At 42.4% G+C, this 19722-nt stretch overlaps 1 protein-coding gene across 5 annotated transcripts in view; it reads right to left on the minus strand.

Annotated features, from left to right (window-relative positions):
- Positions 1-642: 642 nt before the first annotated feature.
- Positions 643-19722, minus strand: part of mctp1a (multiple C2 domains, transmembrane 1a) — a 110420-nt gene continuing 91340 nt past the window's right edge. For 2 of the 5 annotated variants that reach the window (XM_079554168.1, XM_079554167.1), the window contains 4 exons: positions 9631-9740; positions 7897-8006; positions 7680-7777; positions 645-2296 (listed from right to left, as the gene is read on the minus strand). In XM_079554168.1, coding sequence (XP_079410294.1) covers positions 2225-2296; positions 7680-7777; positions 7897-8006; positions 9631-9740 — 390 coding nt within the window. In that variant the 3' untranslated portion in view covers positions 645-2224. Of the gene's footprint in view, positions 2297-7679; positions 7778-7896; positions 8007-9630; positions 9741-16734; positions 16834-19722 lie in introns of all 5 variants that reach the window. The other 3 variants (XM_079554165.1, XM_079554166.1, XM_079554169.1) reach the window with 3 other exon arrangements.

A 19722-nucleotide genomic window follows, 5' to 3' on the forward strand; every position in this document is an offset into this window, starting at 1 on the left:
AAGCATGTGCAAGGAGGAAAATTCTGAAATGTTGCTCTGGAAAAACACAAGTGACTATGCTACAAATTGAAATAAACCTACAGCCTACAAGACAAGCTTTCTGTGACTAACATTGTACTGCAAAACTGGTCTAAAATGAGTAAGAATTCCATGAAAACGGAATATGTGACCTTGCTTTGAGTTGGTAAGTAAAATCCTCATCCTTAATTAACTCATTCATTTGGCAGATTTTTGACATTGCAAGTGAGAATTGCTCAAATTAAGGTCAAATAGTCTTAATTCCAATCATTTTAACTCATCAAGATATCATTTTTGCATTGTAGGCAGCTGACCTTGTGGGCTGTGGATACTGGCCAGAATGAATGATAGTGTGTTTGCGCAGGACAAGGCATGAAAACAAACCCACGGCCAGAATTCAGTGCGGCGTGTTTACAAGCATGAGACTCGTGTTTCATCAATGTGAACACACTCCAAATCAACTCCAAATCAAATAAATCAAAAATTAATCATGTCAGAATGATCTCTCGCACACCCACGAGAAGAGGTACAACATCCCCAGAGGCACCTGCGTCCCACTGCAGAATTTAAAGACAATTACAACAATTTGACAGATTTTTAAAAAATTCAATATCAATTAATATTCAATAATCCAAGCCTCCCTGCCTGGGCTGAGGTGGATCTTATTTCAATAGTTTCTGTAGCTGGACTTCGGGAGCCACAATTTCTCTTGTTGTGTGTCTGATAGCTGATCTGACTGATGATTTTTCTGCTTCAGCAGCATACATCACACTCACACACATTGACATATTTATACATGCTGACACACACAGACTGGATCTGCACATCAGGCTACAGCTGCAGGGGACACCATGGTAACACATAGCAACATTAAGGAAAGCAACAACTCTTTGATTGCATAAACGTGCAAACACTGGTACAGTACACACGCTGTGGTTTACATACACAAGTCGCTGTGTGTGAAAAAGGCAGATCAAAGTTGAGCTGTGGGCACACAAGGTGGGGCAGATGGAGAGGGCGGCCAGCCTGGGGCGCAGCATCACAGAGAGCATGTTTATGTGTCTGTGTGCCTGAGAGGGAGAGAAAGTGCAAATGGGATGTTTGGTTTTATCCGTGCGCTAGTAGAACATCGCCTGTGCATTCTTTGTGCATCTGTCTGTAAATGGATGTGGTGGTGTGTGTGGCCGCAGAAGCTCTCACACACACACACACACAAGGAGATGAGAGGAAAGAGACCAGCCTTTCAAACACGATTAGGGCTGTGGCTGCCTACAGGCCTCCTGCCTGGTGACACTCTGCATAGACTGTGTGACATCTACATTAACACCTCAGCAGCTCAGCCTGCAGTAGCCTCTCTGACAGACTGCACTGACTGCCCGGCAAAATGTCTGGCTACAACCACAATTGTCTGGGCAATATCTGGGCATTTAATTGACATTTGCTAAAATCAGAATTGTGTAAACTACCACTTGTGACAAAGAAGCAGGAAGACGTGTTCCTCAAATTACATGCATAAAAAGCTTCTTTGGACACAGGCAGAAGCCCAAGCCTGAAGCTTGTTTGTCCATTTTGTGTTTGTGGAAGAGAAAGTATCTGGAGGCTACCTCTGTAATTGCTAATCAGCTTGACTGGCAGAGTTAAGTGGAGACGATTCAAATTACCGGCAGAGAACATAAAATCATTACCACATTCAAGCAGCAAGTTTATAAAAACAATTAAAAGTATATAAACACATTCCAAAAAAGCTTTTGATAATTATTGAAAATTGTCTATTGCAACGTGATTATTATGTCAATGTAAGGATAAGGCTTCACTTTTGATAAACTCAACTGAACTAAAATGATAATTTGGAAAAGTAAGCTCAAACAGCAACACATTGTAAAACCTTGTTTCAGTCATTGTTTGACACATTGTGTGAGTTCTCTGAGTGATGAATAGAGCCAACACATGATGAGTGTCGTTCTATCAGTGCACCCATCACATGTAAAACCATGACATAAGAGTTCAAGACATTTGTGTCTTCTTTTTAGGCAAAAATTACATCTCAGAAATGCTAGTGTTCACTGGAAGTACTTCAGAACTGGAAAGACATTAACATTGTTGAGTGGAGCTGAAAAGGTCCATCTCCCACTGCTCCTCAGTGTCCAGTAATAGAGCAGGAATAGCAAAGTGGAGAAAAGAAGAGGTGGTGGGTGGACAAAGTCATCTACCCGGGGTTGTTTTTCTTCCTTTTATTTGGACTGGGATTGGGATCCAGTTTCAGCTCTCGGTACTGCACCTGTTAAAACAAACACACACACCGGTCAGGTGGAAAGAGCAAAGGATGCTTGAATAGCACAGCAGCCCTCCAGAGGCTCTGTGAGTCCAGCTGTGTGGAACAGTGGCCTCAGGGAAGGGATTACACACTGATTACAGCATGTGCACACACACAACATACACACTACAGTGTGCGGAGCGCACCGGCGGACAGATACACGAAAGATACAAATACACACAGACTTCCACAGATGTGGAACAGTGGCCTAAGGGAAGAGATCACACAAACAAACAGAGAACAGGCCAAGGGCTCATGGGAAAGCTTGGAGAGATAAGAGTCACCTCTGCAAGGAAGGATATTAGGAAGGAAAGGGCAGAGGAGAGAGAAGGTAACACAGAACCTTTTTGGGCCAAATCTCTGTTAAAATGAAGCCTGGCAGCCAGACTCCTCACTGTAATTGGCCCTTGATCTAAAACATGGGTATGATTATTACTGATTGGAAACAATGAATCAAGAACAAAGTGGGTAAGTAAAACATTGTATCTACTTTTTGCAGAAAGATGGAAAATCAATCACTGTAATTACTTTTCCACTTTCGCATAGAAAGATACTAAGTTGGTCACACAGCACACGTCTTTGACTCCTAATTTGACGAGATGTTTCCTGACCACAGGCAGAAATGTGAGCCGACTGCTTCAGAGTGATGGACACTTGAAGAGTGTGCATCACTGTGTCTTAGAGTTAGGAACTACAGACTGTCACTCCAGCACTTTCCCTCTTTGTGATGTGCACACTGACACTGACAAGGACTAGCCACTAAATCAGAATACTAATAGATAAAAAAAAAAAACAGCGGATTTAACAGTCTCAGCACCAAAGAGGCAGTATCATTTGCACAGATCCCTTCCAGGCTGGTGTTGGTGTAGGACACTGCCTGTCTGCCTGACTGACGCTCCCTCTGATTCTCCCGGCGAGCAACAAACTGACGTCAACACGGCTTCTCTGTTCTGTCTCGTGGTGCTCTGTCTGCAGTGGACGGGTACAGTGCCGTGCCTCACTGCAGTGAGTTGGTAACAACCCTTTAAGTGGCTATGTGTATACAGGAGTTGTTAGTGCTGTTGTGGCATCTTCAGCATCAATCATGATTGAAATCTTACACAAAAATAGGCAACACTCAGAAATAAAAAATCTGGAAAAGTGAACAAAGTGTCTGTTTGATTACTATTTACTTACTGCCATAGCGCTGTATAAAGTGCAGTAAGAAAAGCTCTGCTCGACCTACAAATAATAATTACATGCGCTTGTTAAACTTGTTTAACGGGTTTGTACCGATGTGTAGATATATACTTAGGGCTAAAGGTCAGCAAAAACAAACAAAAGACAGAGTGGAGAAAGCTGCAGGCATAGTGGGAGAGGCAGTGGGATATCTATGGACACTTGATGACAGATACTTCTCCCTTGTGGGAGTGAAGCCTTTTATGTATGGGCCAACAACAGCAAGTTAAAAGTGCAAAGGGCCAAAAGGGCTTGATGCTGTCCTCACCACAGTTACAATATTCCTGACACACAACAACCACGAGGTTCATTTGTTTGCAAAGTTTCAGCTGTCTCTTCTTATCCAAAAGTAGGACAGGTATTGTGCGGGATCACTGACTGTTAGTGGTCCCATTACACGGCCAAACGCCTACAGCAGTGAGAAGGAACACAGCAATTTAATTCAGTGTTGACATTTCTGTCCAAACAAAACTCTTTGCAAGTGCGAACAAACAAAAGAAAAGTTTGCATGTCAGTCTAAAGTCTGCTTTTCTTCTTATGAAAGGGAGCAGCGAACAGAAAGGGTAAGATGGAGGGGGGGGGCATATTTCAATCAAAAAAGCACTTTTTCTCTGAAGGGCTGCCAACTGTTAGAATGGCATCACAGCATCAATTCAACCTTACAGGTGACATGTTTGCATGATGCTATACCCTTGGCTCCCCACTCACCTCACCAATAATGCACAAACAAAGCTCTATGCAGACAACAGTTAGTTAAAAGAAAAAAAGGATAAAACACAAGGAGAAAGTGGGACGTTAAGAAAATAAAAGAACTCAGAATTGGGCACAAGTTATATAAAAAAAAAAAGTGGTAATACTACGGATAAGCAATTTGGTAGCACGAGATGGAACTTAAAGGGAACATCAACGGGAGAGGCGCTGGGTAAAAGAGCCAGCGCTGCTCAAAGGGCTGTGCCACCCTCGCTCCTCTCCCCAAATGTTGACAGTACAAGTGCAAAACAGGCTTTGAAGTGTGCTCTGCTGAAGGGGCGCCATGTACCGAGCTTCGTTTAACGGTGTTACCCACAAAGCATCCTGGGACCTGCTCCTCTGCCTCCCTCTTGCTCTCTCTCTCTCTCTCTGCCTTCTCGCAACTGAACCATTCACTGTGTTTTGATGTTGCCAGAGTGGGTAGAGAGACAAGGCGAGGCGGGTGACAGACCATGAAAAAGGCAAGCGGCGGAGTAAATAAATGAGGTAAAGGAAGGTGACGGCTGCCGCGGTTTAATGACACTACGCTATTCTCTTCAGTGAAAGCACAAAAGTCAGCAGGTTTCATCTTTTGTGATGCCAAACGGAGCCCTAGGGTTATTAGGTGTTTCTAAGGAAAACAATTATGTACCGCGCATCAGGGCACTGTTATGGTGATCGGGAAAAGGCTTATCAAAGTGACATCAGCTGCTAAGATAAAATAAAAACGATCAAAAAGTTTTAACTTGGCTGGCAAAGGATTGACGCTGAGGAGTGGATAATTGGCTTCACGCCGGGAATTGCAAAAAAGGTTTGAAAGTTTGAAAAAAGGACAAAGGCAAGGAGAGTGGGACCTCTGGTAGGCGTGAGTGATGGCATATGGCTGCACTTCAAGCTTAAACGGTTACACCCCTAACGTAAATGCTGCCCAAAAATATTAACCTTCCTCCCAACCATTCATTGAGGACTAAATTGCAATCTATGGTTATTTTTGAACAGGGGTTTTGATCCAGCACTTTACACCCATCATAAAGGGCCACTTGGCATGCTAATTGCCTTGCCCCTACTTATGCACTCACAAGCTCACAGGGCTAATGGTGTCGTAAAACATACTAGTGCGGCGACACCAGGTTGGGAATACTTAGCTCTATAAAGGCGCTCAGTTTGGCCTTGTTTAAGAGGACGCAAAGAGTTCCATGCTAAGAGATACTAGAAGATTCAGAAAAGTCCTGGGGGAGGCCGTGCGGCACACAACAATGCAAAGTTTTAACACCACCACTCACTGAGGGACATAATGATTTAAGTAAACTATTCCGGTGGTAAAGGCAGCCATGCTCTGCTGGGTATTGGGCTGTTACAGAGCCTTTGGCAGAGCAGTCAGTGTTAGTGGATATATCTAATTTCTAGTTTCACATTTATTCAGAATACCTGCACAATCCATCAATAATAGTCCAGGCATCAATCGACTACTAACAGCCTTGAAAAGACAAGAAAGGACCACACAAATAAAAAATTCAACATTTGGAACATAAGAACAGAATAGTGAGCTGGGTGTTCTTTCTGAAAACAGAAAACAAAGACTAACTTCTTTTTTGTTGTTCAGTGTATGCTGCTGTACAGCAGAGACAGAATAAACACTGACTGTGAGAATGACCTTTATCTACAAGTCATTAGTGCCTTGTCGGTTCAAACTGCACTGAAGCACCTCCAAATAATGCAGAACATCACACTGACCACTTCACCCGCATTAGTGCTGGAGAAGCATATTGGATCTGTGTGTGTTAGGTCAAAGCAGGCTCTGAAATAGCACTTCATCAGTCATCCCCCGGGTCGGCAGAATGGGTGCTGGTGGCAGTGGGTGCCAGGGACAGGTGCCCAGGAGGAGAGAGCCCATTAAGACCTCGGCACCCCTGAGTGTCATGGGTGAGCCTAAGGGCTCTAATCCCAATGGAAGGGCCCGACCCAGTAATGGGGGGTGCAGTAAATGAGGTGAACCCACCACCAGAGGCACGGCGGGATGCACCACAGAGCAGAACGTTCTGATCTGTTTTTAGACAAAAAGTGCAGAACAAGGCATAAGCAGAGGACTCACCTCTGTATCCAGTCACAAAGTAATTAGCACATTTATTAGATGTCACAAGACTCATCAGCTTTACTTGCCTTCAGTGCCATAACTGAAAATTGAAGCGGGCCCCGGAGAGCAGTGAACTGCTGTGTTAGAAAATCACACATTCATAGCTGTTTTGTTCCTGCTTTAATATTTTATCCATAATTTGTTTTTGCTTTGAATTTCCTGTCCTCTTTATTGTCTTCCTTTTCTCGCTGTTGTTCAAGAGCCTCAGGACTGTCACTGACACCTGGCAACAATTATCATTGCCACAGCTGCAGCAATAACAGTTACAGTAGCACTTGCAGAAGGACTTACACTGTAGGCTCAAGGCCAGCAGCACGGGCAGCAGACCAGAGCCTCCTGTCTGCCCTCTCCTCCCCAGCAGCAGGCCCTCATTAGGGGCCTTGTAAAGGCCTCGTACCTGCCGAGCCGGGCCCCTTCCCTCCTCTCACCCCCAGGCTCCAGGTGTGTAAGGTGCTGCACTTCACTAAAGGGGGCAGCTTGGGCTCATTTAGACACATGGCTACCTGCCTTGTGCCGTGTACGGCTGCAGCAGGCCCCTGGAAGCTATGAAACTGTAAAAGTGCACCCGGCCTGAGAGAAGAGAACACAGGGGGCTGCTGGGGTGTAAAGGGGACCAGGGATTATGACCCTGTAAAGATGAAAGAAGTCGTGGGCATCAAGCAATCAAAGAGGAAGTGTGTCAGCACTGATGTGGCAGGGATTGGTTCTGTCCCATTCAAACAGTATGTGTGTATGGGGACATGTGCATGTGGGCTGAACTTTGCACAGCGGGGCTTAACGGCCGCAGCGGACACCGTGGGTGCCGGATAACACAACGACTTTCACAAGCTGCTGCTTAATTGCTGTTTAAACTGCACGTTGTCGCAGGCTGCACAGCACGGTACAAAGTTAGCATACACATGCACACACAAGCACACACACAGCTATATTTTACAAATTTAACGAAGCATCTGTAGTCTTTAGCAACAAAGTTAATCTGATCTCACGGTTAATGTAGAAGCAAAACCGCATGGGGCTGGTTAACTCCAGGTTTACACTCTGTTCCAATTACTAGCAAAAATGGCATATAACAGTTTGTGATCATGGTCAATGGACCAAATTAGTTATTTTCTTTTAGTAACTTTTGTTATGTCCCATAAAAAAAATAACAAAACGTATATTTCATGTGTACAAACAAAACAGAATCTAACAGTGTAAAATGGCAAACTTGCTATCAGCAGCTGAACCTTTGATTGTTTGATTTGTTGTTAAAGACAAGTCACCTACCACTCGCACATCTGAGGGCACTCTGGACAGGAAGTCGAGCAGCTCATTGTTATCTATTGTGTAAGGGTCCCGCAACTTCTTGGTAAATTTATTCACCCCTGTACAAAAGAGTGATGACAGTGAGCATTAGCAAATTACATTAGATTTTATACAAACAGACAATACAGTAAATGCTGCAAAAATAAGTGCAAAATATATGTTTATAAAATGTTCTTACCCCAGGCTAGAACTATGTATCGCAGTGGGATGAAGTAGACAATGATGGTGGCTACTACAAGAGCCACAATGGCCAGCCAACTTAAGAAAGGCACAGTCCAGTTAAATGTGCTGTGGGAAAGAGTGCAAAAAGAAGCTTTGAGCTACAGACGTGGCAAAACTCACTTCAGTCAAACTCCACAGAAAACGGTAAGAGGAGTCAGGAAAGCCTTTTAAACTTTTCAAATTAAACCTGCATCTTTCTGAATAGATCTGCGCTACAAATTCCTCACAGCATCTGCTGGGGGAAATAGTGTTTACTGAGAGTCTTAGGTCAGTAATGCAAGTACAAACAGCCCGTACACATATTATCAATACGATGGCATCCCTTTAAGTGAAAACATGCCGCATACAGCTCGGTTTGATTAATTTTCTTCTACCTTTGATAACTGGTATGTTTACAGTTCAAAATGCCACCATCAGAATGCCACATGATTTGAATGTATTCAGAACGAAAATGGAAAACTAATAAAAAATATTTGGGTAAATAAAAAAACAAGCTTGTTCTAAGGTGAATCGTGTAGGTGATGTGTCCTTTTTCTTGTGCTTTGTAGAATGGGTCACGTGGGGGTAAGTGACGTGAACACTATTGTTCTAGATGGTACCTGGCATGAGGCTTTGTAATATACTTTAAACACCTTAGGCTTTGTTTAGAACTACTAATAAAGATGTCAGCTATAAGCAAATCATGCTTCATAAAAGAGGCACTTCGGGTTAGGTGGATGACACTGAAGCTCTTAAAGGGATTTGTCAGGATTTTTGACATGAGACCTCATTCCCTAGTTATCCGGAGTGTTGTTGATTTCTGGAGATATATATGTTTTTTTTAATTCATGCAGTCCTTATATTTGAAGAGTTTAGTGGTGCTAGGCTAGCGCATGTCTATGGTAACAAGTAGCGTCCATTAAAAACAGTCTGACCCAAGCACAGTGCACCTGAGGCAAATCACTTATAACACCTGACGACCGATATGAATGTCAGTGTTGACTGAATAATTCTTTAAACATAACCATTTTGCATGTAAAAGAACTTATATTTGAGCAGCATCGGCTTCCTGGTTGTAAGCTACACAGCAGAGTGATCTGCTAGGTTCCCGGATCTACAGTAGTTTGTTTACCTGCGGCCGGCATAATTACACGTGGAATTCACAAAGGAGCTTTCTACAAATCAGATATGGCAACGTTTGGAGGACTACCCGATGATTTTGAAAAGGTTTTTAATGCAGGCTATTAGTTACCATAGACATGCGCTAGCCTAGCACTAGAGTAGCACCACTTGACTCTTCAAAAATAAGGACTGCATTAATTAAACAAAACAAAAAATAAACAACACCCTGGATAACTAGGAAATGAGGCACTATGTAAAAAAATCCTGAAATATCCCTTTAATGGTGGATGTGGACAAACTGTAAGAAAACGAAATGTTTCACAAAGGAACATTAAAAATGGCTAAAAGTTTAAGAAGGTTGATGGAGCACAGTATAGCCACTGTGGGACAAAAATAATGGGTTAAGTGCAGCCTTTAGTCTATACTGGCAGACACTAATCTGTCCAAAGTGTGAACGTCCCTCCTCGCTCTTCACCCCCTTTCACCCCTTTTCTTTCCAGTCAAGTAAAGCCTACGGCCTAAGAAACGCTAAAAAAAAAGGTGTGAAAGTGAACAGCACACTGGGCCTAAAGAGCTGGCTCACACTCACTTCTTTATCCGCTCGCCATAGGAGGCCACTTCATCCAGAGCACTCTGCACGCTGATGCACACGTCCTGGATGGCGTAAAGCTTGTTCATGAAGCCCTTTCTCTCTGAGTCCTGTAAACAGAGACACTTATAGTTATGTACAAATAAAGAAGGGCAGGTATGGAGGGGGGAAAAGGTCGTATGACGTAGCAAAACTCTTTTCATCCTGCAATTGCAATTAGTCAGCAGAACAAATGAAAATGTTTCCTCTCGACAAACACTCGCAAAGAAAATTTGAATACGTGAATAAAGAGACCGATTTCAACAGAGAGCCAAATGGAAACATCAATCTGTATGCCCACTCTCTCACTTTTGCTGCCAAGAGGGTTGTGTAGACCAGGCACTGCATTGTTCTGCTGCTGGCACGCTGTGATGATGTCACCAGCCATGACATCATTATCATCCCTATTAGTGCCGTCACACTAGAAAGAGCTCATCGTCTGCAACTGTTGATGGTTGAGAATCTTGGAATGCTGTAGGCCGTGACAACAAAACTAAATATCCCATTTAACACCCAGTGGTATTGCACGTTTTGAACAAGGTAAAAAACTTTAGGTCATGCAACATCAACAAGCTGCCCGCTGACTGACTGACAAGAAAAGGACAGGACAGGAGTTTAAAGTAACACAGTCATGCCGCGGACACAGAGCCATGACTAACATAGAAGCATCAATACTTACATACTGACAACCTAACCCTAACCCTACACAACAGGGGTGAAAAACACAATATATGTATATGTATATGTATAGTATGTATGTTCAATATAAATTCTCCATTTTCATTTATAAATTTTTTTTTGTTTTGTTTTTTTTTTAACTTTACGTAGATAGGGAAGAAAATAAAGTAATTCTGACTTCTCTTACTAAAAAATCACTGCAGAAGTTACACTATTCCAAACTGCATTTCAAAAAGTAAAATGTCTGCTTTTATCTTCTGTGCTTTTTGAAGCCAACTATATAGTCTGCTTATAACTGTATCTGAACTATTTTCTCCTATTAATAGCTCCCTGTGTCTTGTTCACTCAATGGAATAACTAAAGGTCGACTCATTAATAAAGAGTTTTTGCATCATTACATTTTGCAACTCTGCAAAAGTTCTGCTTTACCAGCTGATAAATTAAACGTAAAAGACACAAATCCTGCATCTTCACTCAACAGTTTACTCTTTATTATTAAAGTGAACAACATGGAGAGCATTACCAAAATGATTAATGGTCCATGGTACACTGAAGGAGTAAATCGCTATAATCTTACTTTCAAAGAAGACAGTGAAGCGGTCATCGACACCCCATCTACAACACACAAGAGGCCCAGAGGTTCTGCCATTGCACCACAGTCTACACCGCTGAGACCATCGGAATGACCAAAAACCACCCACCTCTTTTTGTTCTGCATTCAAGATCAGATCATGTGAAAAATGAATGGTGGGTGCTGCATGGCCTCTCCAGCACAAACCACACAAGACAAATAGATATAATTAGACTGCGTCCCTGGGTTATTTTTCTTCGCAAATATTTTACAAGATCCCATGCTCGGAGTCCATCTGTTTTTCATTGTGAGCTCAAACAAATCTCATGTTTAGGGGAGGACTGGGCTAGGCCCGGTCCGGTCGGGTTGGGCCAGGTCAGGCTGCTTGGGGAGAGTGTTGGAAAGCACAGGGGAGTGGTGTGAGAGTGCGGGCGGGGGTGGAGAGGAAAGGTCAAGGGTCGCCGGAGTATAAACCATTGCCACATGCCCCTCGGACTGCGGTCTGACTCCTATTTCCTGTCTTCAAACACGAGCAGGGAAGGCGGGAGGTAGCAATAACACAGAGAGCTGCGGAGATCCATGTTTTCCCAGCTTCTCCGCACACTGCGCACATATGGAGCGAGGCAACCTGTTCCTATAATGGAACCTAATATGCGCACAAGCGCACACACACCCTACAGCTACTAGATAAGGGTGACATGCACACCTGGTTCTGCTGTATGACTCCACAAACAATGTTTGATTTCAACGAATATTGCATGATGAGGGGCCGTGACTTCAAAAATAAGATACTGTGTGTACCCTAGCAACACATTTTATGACAAAATGTACATTATCGACATTGACGGCTCATGTTGAAGGAACTTTTTCACTGATTTATGAGCTTTTAGGAGGAAACTGCGATGATTTCTTTATGCATGCCCCTATAGCCTTATAGTTTAAAGTTTTATAGCTTATTATTATCTAAATTCTGTGCTATATGTTTTATGTTGCACGTCTGCACCGAGATTCGTAGTTTGTGAACTTGTTCTCAAACAATGGAAATAAAAACTATTCTGATTCTGATAGAGTTGTGTATTTTATAAGTCCCAGGTTCCACCCAAAATGGTGGACATCCTTTGAACTTCTAGGCAAGGCAAGGCATGTTTATTTATACAGCGCATTTCGTGCACTAGGCATCTCAATGCGCCTAGTCTAGATGTTGTTGGCACGGTCATCATGGTAACTCAGTTGTCGTGATAGAGCAGTGACTTTTTTATTTGTTTCCTTTGTATGGCATAAAAGTCCTGTGTGACAACTATCATCTCTATATGTAAATCTAAAATATTGTAGTGGGTGTCTAAAACAAACAAGTTTGAGACTCCCATGGATACTTTTTTTGCCCCAGGCCATCTATTTCATTGAAAAAGTTTGATATTAATACAGGTAATCATATTATTATTATTATTATTATTATTATTATTATTATTATTATGACTATTTATTCAGTCCTAGAGCCGACAAAAAAGACCCGTTATAATCTAATAATCAAAGAATACTCTGTTGTGAGTATTCGTTGTGACTACCAGTGCAGAAATACTCGACATTGACTGGAAAATAACTGAACTTATTTCATTGAGCCAGATTGAGAGCACTTGATTCGACCGTTTACATTGCAACTGTTTTTCATAATGTGTATGCAATCGTACAGTATGTCATTTGTAATTCCTTTGCTGCCTCTTGGCCAGGACTGCCTTGGAAAAGAGCTTTACAATCTCAAAGGGACTTTCCCGGTTAAATAAAGGTTAATAAAAAAATATAAAAAAAATATTGGAGGTTACTAAATGTGGATTATCTTAGGTGTGAGGAAAACCTTTCTTGAATCAAACCACATATCGCATGATTCTATCTTGTGCCTGAAATGTTTCTATGGCAAAGAAACTACTTGACATCAATTACCTCTCATCAGTTCGGGAGCACAGACGCTCAGGGTCCTTTTCTTGGCAGCGGGTTTTGCATTGTAATTGCCTGTATTGCATTTAAATGTAACTTTTGTGGTTATGTCCAAAGTTTGCATCATTGTTTGTGGAAATGCGTATAGATGAGAAATCTGAAGCCGAGCACCCATTAGTTTAGTCTCCTACGTGGGCTGCACCGATCATCCAAGACACAGGAGGCAGCGCTCGTTAAACTTGATGCGAGCTGTTTGCACGTGTTAAGGAGAAGCAACCCTCAGTGACTTCAGGGATACACTCTGTCACACACATAGGAAACAGCCATGTCAGGCGAACCACACAGCACTTGCCGGCATATTGCGGTAAACAAATGTGGTAAACTCCTTGAAACACTTGATTAAATATTTAACAAAGGGCTAGATGCACAATGCCACTGTGTACTCGGCTGCTCCAATTTTTCAAATGCTAGCATCATAGCGGAGTGCGTCTATATGCAAAAGTGCAAAGTGTGCAGATGTAAACTTTGCAAAGACAGTTTGTTCTTTGCTGACCCAGGGCCTAGAGCTAAACAAGAGAGAGGTCACAAAGGACTTAGCCTATTACATTGGACTCAAATATCTGCCCTATATCTACTGGGCGGAAATAGGGAACGCCATTTGAGACTGTTTTAACCTCTGATCACATTGTTTTCCCTGCTGGGTTGCACCGTAAAAATGATAAAGCTAACAGATATAATGCACTAGCCTATATCCCATCACACAACAAAATGAGCCTGAACCACAAGTGGCTTCTCTGCTCATTCCCGCTGTTCTAAAATTGCACCTGTTTTTCTTTGTTGTTTTTTCCCTCCCCCTTTTTCCCTCTTTCACTCCGGCAGCAAGGTAAAAATTGAAATGTCATATAAAACGTGACAGGATGCTAATATGTGGCTCCCAAAGGGCACCTGAAAGCGGTCGCGTTGATTTGGTAACCGCAGGGAAAGTCGACAAGCCTTCCATTCCAAACCCAGGGAAAAAATAACAAGGGTGAAAAAAGAGTAAAGGGAACATTTCAGGGAAACACCAATGTATTTTTTAGGCAAGAAATGTCAATTAAAAGTATTTGAAATGACACAGGTACTGTAAAATTACATGTTTTCTTCCAGGCTTCTTCCATCATGGGCTGTTATACTGTATGTTTATAAAGAGTGTATATTGCATTTAGTGGCCTATGTTTGAGATCACATTACATTTGGAAAAGTTTACTGAATGAGGGAATATTCAAATTAGTCCTATTTCCTATGGGAAGAATGGATGAGTCACGAAGGTCCTGTGGGAGTTTTGAGGCAGTCCCTACAGAGGGGGAGAAAAGTTAGGAACCCTGTGGCATTGAAGGGCATCTTCACTCTTTCAGGAATCGACAACAAAATGAGACAAAGGCCCTGGGACTAGACACAGAACCTGGCATCACGCCAGTGCCACACAAATGAGGCAGATGTTCCTATTTTGAGGTTTGAGCTATGTAGTTAACAAGTGATTTCGCCAATATTTACAAGTAATTCTTGTCAGAACTTACTGTTTCCTCTCAATTTATGATGACACTGAACTGGCTAAACTTGGCTGTTGAACATGAACCGGTTATGCAGTCATTGTCATCTTTCCCAAAAGACAATGATAGAATGTGTGGGGGTCATCACAAACCCATACGCCCACACTTAAGGATCTCTCTCCACACTAAAGATCACTCCTCAAAGCCAATGTCAAACCCCAGCTACGACTGCCACAACTGTCAGCTGAAGGTGGATGAGGCCGACACAAAGCGTCTAGTATTAATTAGTCTCTCCACCTTCTAGTCCCAGGATGAGGATAAATATACGCATATGTAAAAAGAGGCGAAAGGGAGCGGGGGAAATGTTAGCGGAGGTGATGACTTATTTCCAGTTTGACCTATCCTAAAGAGTGTTGCAGAGCGCACATTTGTGAGCACTAATGTGTCTGGGTGGCAGGAGGTTGTTTGCTGCTGATCATCTTTACCCATCTCCCCTTGGGGCTCTCTCATCACCTCCACCACACCAGCCACTCCATCAGACTCAAGGTCGGCCCCACGTACACAAATGACTAGCAGCCCAAACTTGTGCGCTTGATGGCCTCCCCCTTTTCGCCTCTCTGCCTCACCTCTGCTCCCCTGCTCCTGTGCTCACCTTTCCACGTCCTTCCCCATTATCCAGTGTGCCACAATGTGATGAATGGGGAAACATTACTCTTGTCCTCTGTTGGCCTGGTTTAGCCGTTCAAGCTCATCTCTCTTTAGTCTATCTGTGTGGCAGTTTGTCGGTTGGTCTCTGCCAGAATAACACAATATAAAAATATGGTATTTTCTGTATCTTTTAACCTGGTGGCCCTCTAACAGGGCATTACTTTATTACATAACTAGATTATTTTATTGTCATAAGATGCTCCTCATAAGAATTCAACATGCCTCCTCATATTAAAGCCAATTGTTTTCATCATTTTTAAAGTGGCAAAAGTAAAATCATCAGCTCTGTATATGTTTAATTGCATGTGAATAGTCACCTCACCATCTCCAACTTTGCAAACTTCCCTGCGCCTTTAATTATATATTCATGTTCAGAGACATGCTGGCAATAGAAACAGATGTAACAGCCACTGTTTTAAACTTTGTTTGGGAATAGAGAGGAAGTGCAGAGCGAGAGTGCATTGCTCTGAAGTGAAGGGATCATGTCTTCAAAAAAGTAAATAAAATATGCATCCTCTGTGCTCATTACAGATTTATGACTCTTGTTAAAAGAGAGGTGGTGGCTGCCTCCTAACATGTCTGACTTTCAAATTCAGACGACACTGCTGTCAAGTGTTGTGCTCCACATTCTGCCCAATGAGAGAGGTGCCTATGTGCATCTCGGCTGCATTGTGTTCAGTAACACAGGCGTTACTTTGGGTGAATGGAGCAGGCACAGAAGAACAGCTCCTCACCTACAGAGCACACAGAGCTCATCACAGTCCTTTGATGCATAGTTCATCAGTCAGAGAGTTCAGTTGGTTGAGCTGCTCTTGTGTACATGATCCTCAGCAATAACAGTTTGGGGAGTAGACACCGCTACATTAGGCATAATGAGCAGTGGGATTTTCTACAGCAACGTGAAATAGTTTTGCTGTTTCTGTGGCAACTTTTAGGGCGCTTATAATGTTATTCAAACCACACAACCACACGACGCACTTATGAGTACACCGCTCTGAAAAGCTTGCATTGGAACATTTGTTTAAGTGCTTATTATCGTTGACCTCATGGTCAAAGGTGTGTAGAAATGTACTCGGCAAATAATTATATCAATGCAATATGTTTTTGTAACAAAGTTATACTGTTGACAGTGATACACCAATCATTGCACAAACAAAACCCAAATTACACACCAGTCACTATGAATTTCACTCCTAAATCTTCAATATACTCCAGTGTAAAATGTGAATTACATCAATTCTTGTTATCGTGCACTATGTATTGTTTGACACAGACAATGAACAACACATTTGCAAGGTTTATCTCCATTTTATTAATTGCTCTGACGTTTGGGAACTGCTTCTTGTGTACACCGCAACCTTGCACTTAAACAGGACTAAAGCAACTACAAGAAGTCACACAGAAAAGACTGGCTGCAGCGGTGGCCCATGCTGGGACCCCATCACCCTTTAGGAGGCAGGCAGAGACTCATTCACAAACGGGACGGGGCAGAGCGTGCAGAGCGAGGGGCCGGTGACACACAGACAGTACTTGAGCCCCCACAGGACGAGACGCTGGACAGAGGCGCCCGAGAGCCCGACAGAGAACTGAAGACAGTAACACAGCATTGGGAGTTCGTGCGAGAGCTACAGGCATGCTGCCACTTACCACCATGGCTCGGATCCACTCAAAGTGCCAGGAGGCCAACATGTCCTCCAGAAAATGGTTTTTATCACGGCTGTCCTCCCACGGGTCAGCTTTAGGCTCCTTGTGGATAAATTAAAGTACAATTTGCTTTATGACCCAGACAATAACAAGAAGGACCTTATTATGGTCTTCAAAACAATCACAATGTTTTCTTTCCAAACAATCCCCAGCAGAGAATTTAAAAAAGATGGAGATTTATCCACATAATCAAAAAGGCATTACACTCTTTTATTAGCGCTCACCTCAATTTAATATATTCAACCCTGAACAGCATTAATATCAATAGAAAAGTGTAATCTCAAACAATCAATCTGGTACCCCGCCAACAGATAAAATATCTATTTACTGGGACCAGGTCAAGGGTAGGAAATATTACACAGCAGTATTACACTGCTGTGTAATATTGCTGTGTAATATTACACAGCAATATTACACAGCAATATTACAAAAACACTGGCTGTTTTTATTTTATTACTTAGGTGATCCAATCATAGTTTCTGTCCCAGCTTTGATTAGCTGTCGTTAGCATTAGCATATTGTTACTAGTCGCGGCATTTTACACAACACAATAGTGGACTTCAAAATGATGCTGCATGTCCATATTGACGAAGGTTTAGTGAAGCCGATAGCCAATATTGTAAAATCCCCAAATAGCGGCCTCTAGTTGAAACATATTTAAAAGTTACTGAAATTCAAGGAGTGAAATGACAAGAATAAGCTACTGGTCAAACTGCTGTGGAGAGTAGAAGTCCATGTTGGTTTTATAAAGTTGGTCTCAGAATACACAGTGGACTTTTTGGCAGTCGTGTGGCATATAAGGTGGTTATGTCTTATTGCTTATGCCTATAGTCATCTTACAGAGATAGAACAGATATAAAAAAGGTTCCAAAAACAAACACGGTATAAAGGAGAAAAGAGCAGGAGCATTAGACAAAGCCACTTATATGTGTCTGGGGGGAACAGAGATGGAGCAAACTGATTCACCTGATGCGTGTGTGACAAAAAGCCAAAAAACAAACAATGCTGTGTGTTTTGCATAGAGAGACAATACTCTCGTCTGGCTCTTTCACCCTCCTTTTTGTTCCCATTCCTCTCCCTATTAGCCATACATGATTAAAATTTTCCTACCCGCATCTCCGCTCCACAACAACAACAAAAAGTCACAAAGATGGAAAGGAAAAATGAAACGGAAAAGTCAAAAGCATGACGCTTTATTCACCCTCACAGGCGAAAAAAGAAAGATACTGAAACTTTTTTGTCTGCTCTCCCATTCTCCTCAGCAGCTGAACCCCGTGATACCTGAGGACAACCCGCTGTAACAATAGCCCCGCCAGAACAACATTTTAGTCACACTGCATTGATATAATTCCCAATGCACTTTTTTTGTCAATTACAATATGCTTTGTTCTTATCTGAAGGATCGCTGCAGTGCCGTGACAGGGACTAAGAGAGGAGTCTCCAGAAGGAACAACGAAACTCTATTTGCAGATATCGTATCTCTGTTATTATGTTTTCAGGCTAAGACAAAGCGTGTCCTAAACTTCAACAATACAAGTCCAACAGACTCTCAGAACCTGCTTAATCAAACAAAGAATAAGACGATTTTTGATAACTGTAAAAGCTGAGATAAACACAGCTGTGTCTTTTAATACGTACTAGCCTGTAGCAAGGACTTGTAGATGTGACTGATAAAGAGATAATGCTGTGTACGGAAAATCACTCTCAGAACAAGAAATATTATTATATACAACTGACTGAACTGATAAGACTAAACAACCTCTAACCTATGGACACTTCATTTACAGTGGCTTAGTCTGCCAGGTGTGTAAACACAATGTAATACATTATATTACAGGAAAAGCAAAAGCTAATCTGTTTTTAACTCAGTTGGCTGGTGGCACAGTGGGCCAAAAATAACACAGTAGCAGCAGCAAATAGGTTAGAGTTTGACCCCCATCTTGGATGAAAAGAGATGTCACTGCTGCTGAATGAGAAATGCCTGAGGGAACCACGTATAAATAAAGACGGGCCAATTCAGTTTTACAAATAAATCTTCCCAGACTAATGAATAATGTCCGCTTTATATTTAGCATGAACGTAGTAGCGGTGGAAATAAGTAAGAAACGTGTGCTGTGCATTGTAGATACAGGCTGATAGACAGAATGAGACGGAGAGGGGGAGTGCACCAGCAGTAAGCCCGTGAGCAGGACATGATTGCAGTGTGTATCTTATCTATGTCAGGTCCTCCTGAGGCTAGTGGAGCCTAGCTGAGCGGAGCACTAGCGCTTCAGTGACCAGTCAACCGTGCGAGGGTAATCTCCTCACTCCTTCACAGTCTCTCTCTGTTCCAGTAAGCCCCCGCCTCCCCTCCCTGTGAGCCAGCGGAGCCGCCACACACACACACACACACACACCCGCACAAGGCCATAGAAATACACAACAAACAGCACATGTACGAGCTGAGCACACCCAGGTGACGTCTTATGGCAGCTCTGGACAGTAGCCCCAGGTGAGAGCTCACATCACAGGCTACATTGAGCAGAGAAGCCCCTGCAGCCATGGGTAGATATAGGAGTTCAGGATAAGGTTTTAGCTGTAGTCAAGCCAAATATGAGATGTATATGACTCTCAGTTTTCAGTAAACACATGTCAAAATGGCATATCTACAATATTACATTCCTTACTCAGTGAAGGGAAATATCATACTTACCTCTGTTCTATTAATTATATTCATTTATAAAGAGGATAAACACTCTTTACAAAAATGTATTTCTTGGATGCTATGATGTGTTTTATTATACATAAATAATAGCATTTTAAGGTAACCCATCAGTATAGTACAGCAATAACTAATGCATTGACAAACAGCGTGACTACAGTACTCAGGCTCATTGAATTGTTCTACAAGTAGTAAGACAGGTTTACTCTCAACACTGGAAGTACCAGGTA

The sequence above is a fragment of the Gobius niger genome (assembly GCF_951799975.1).
Source record: "Gobius niger genome assembly, chromosome: 1".
NCBI classification, from domain to species: Eukaryota; Metazoa; Chordata; class Actinopteri; order Gobiiformes; family Gobiidae; genus Gobius; species Gobius niger.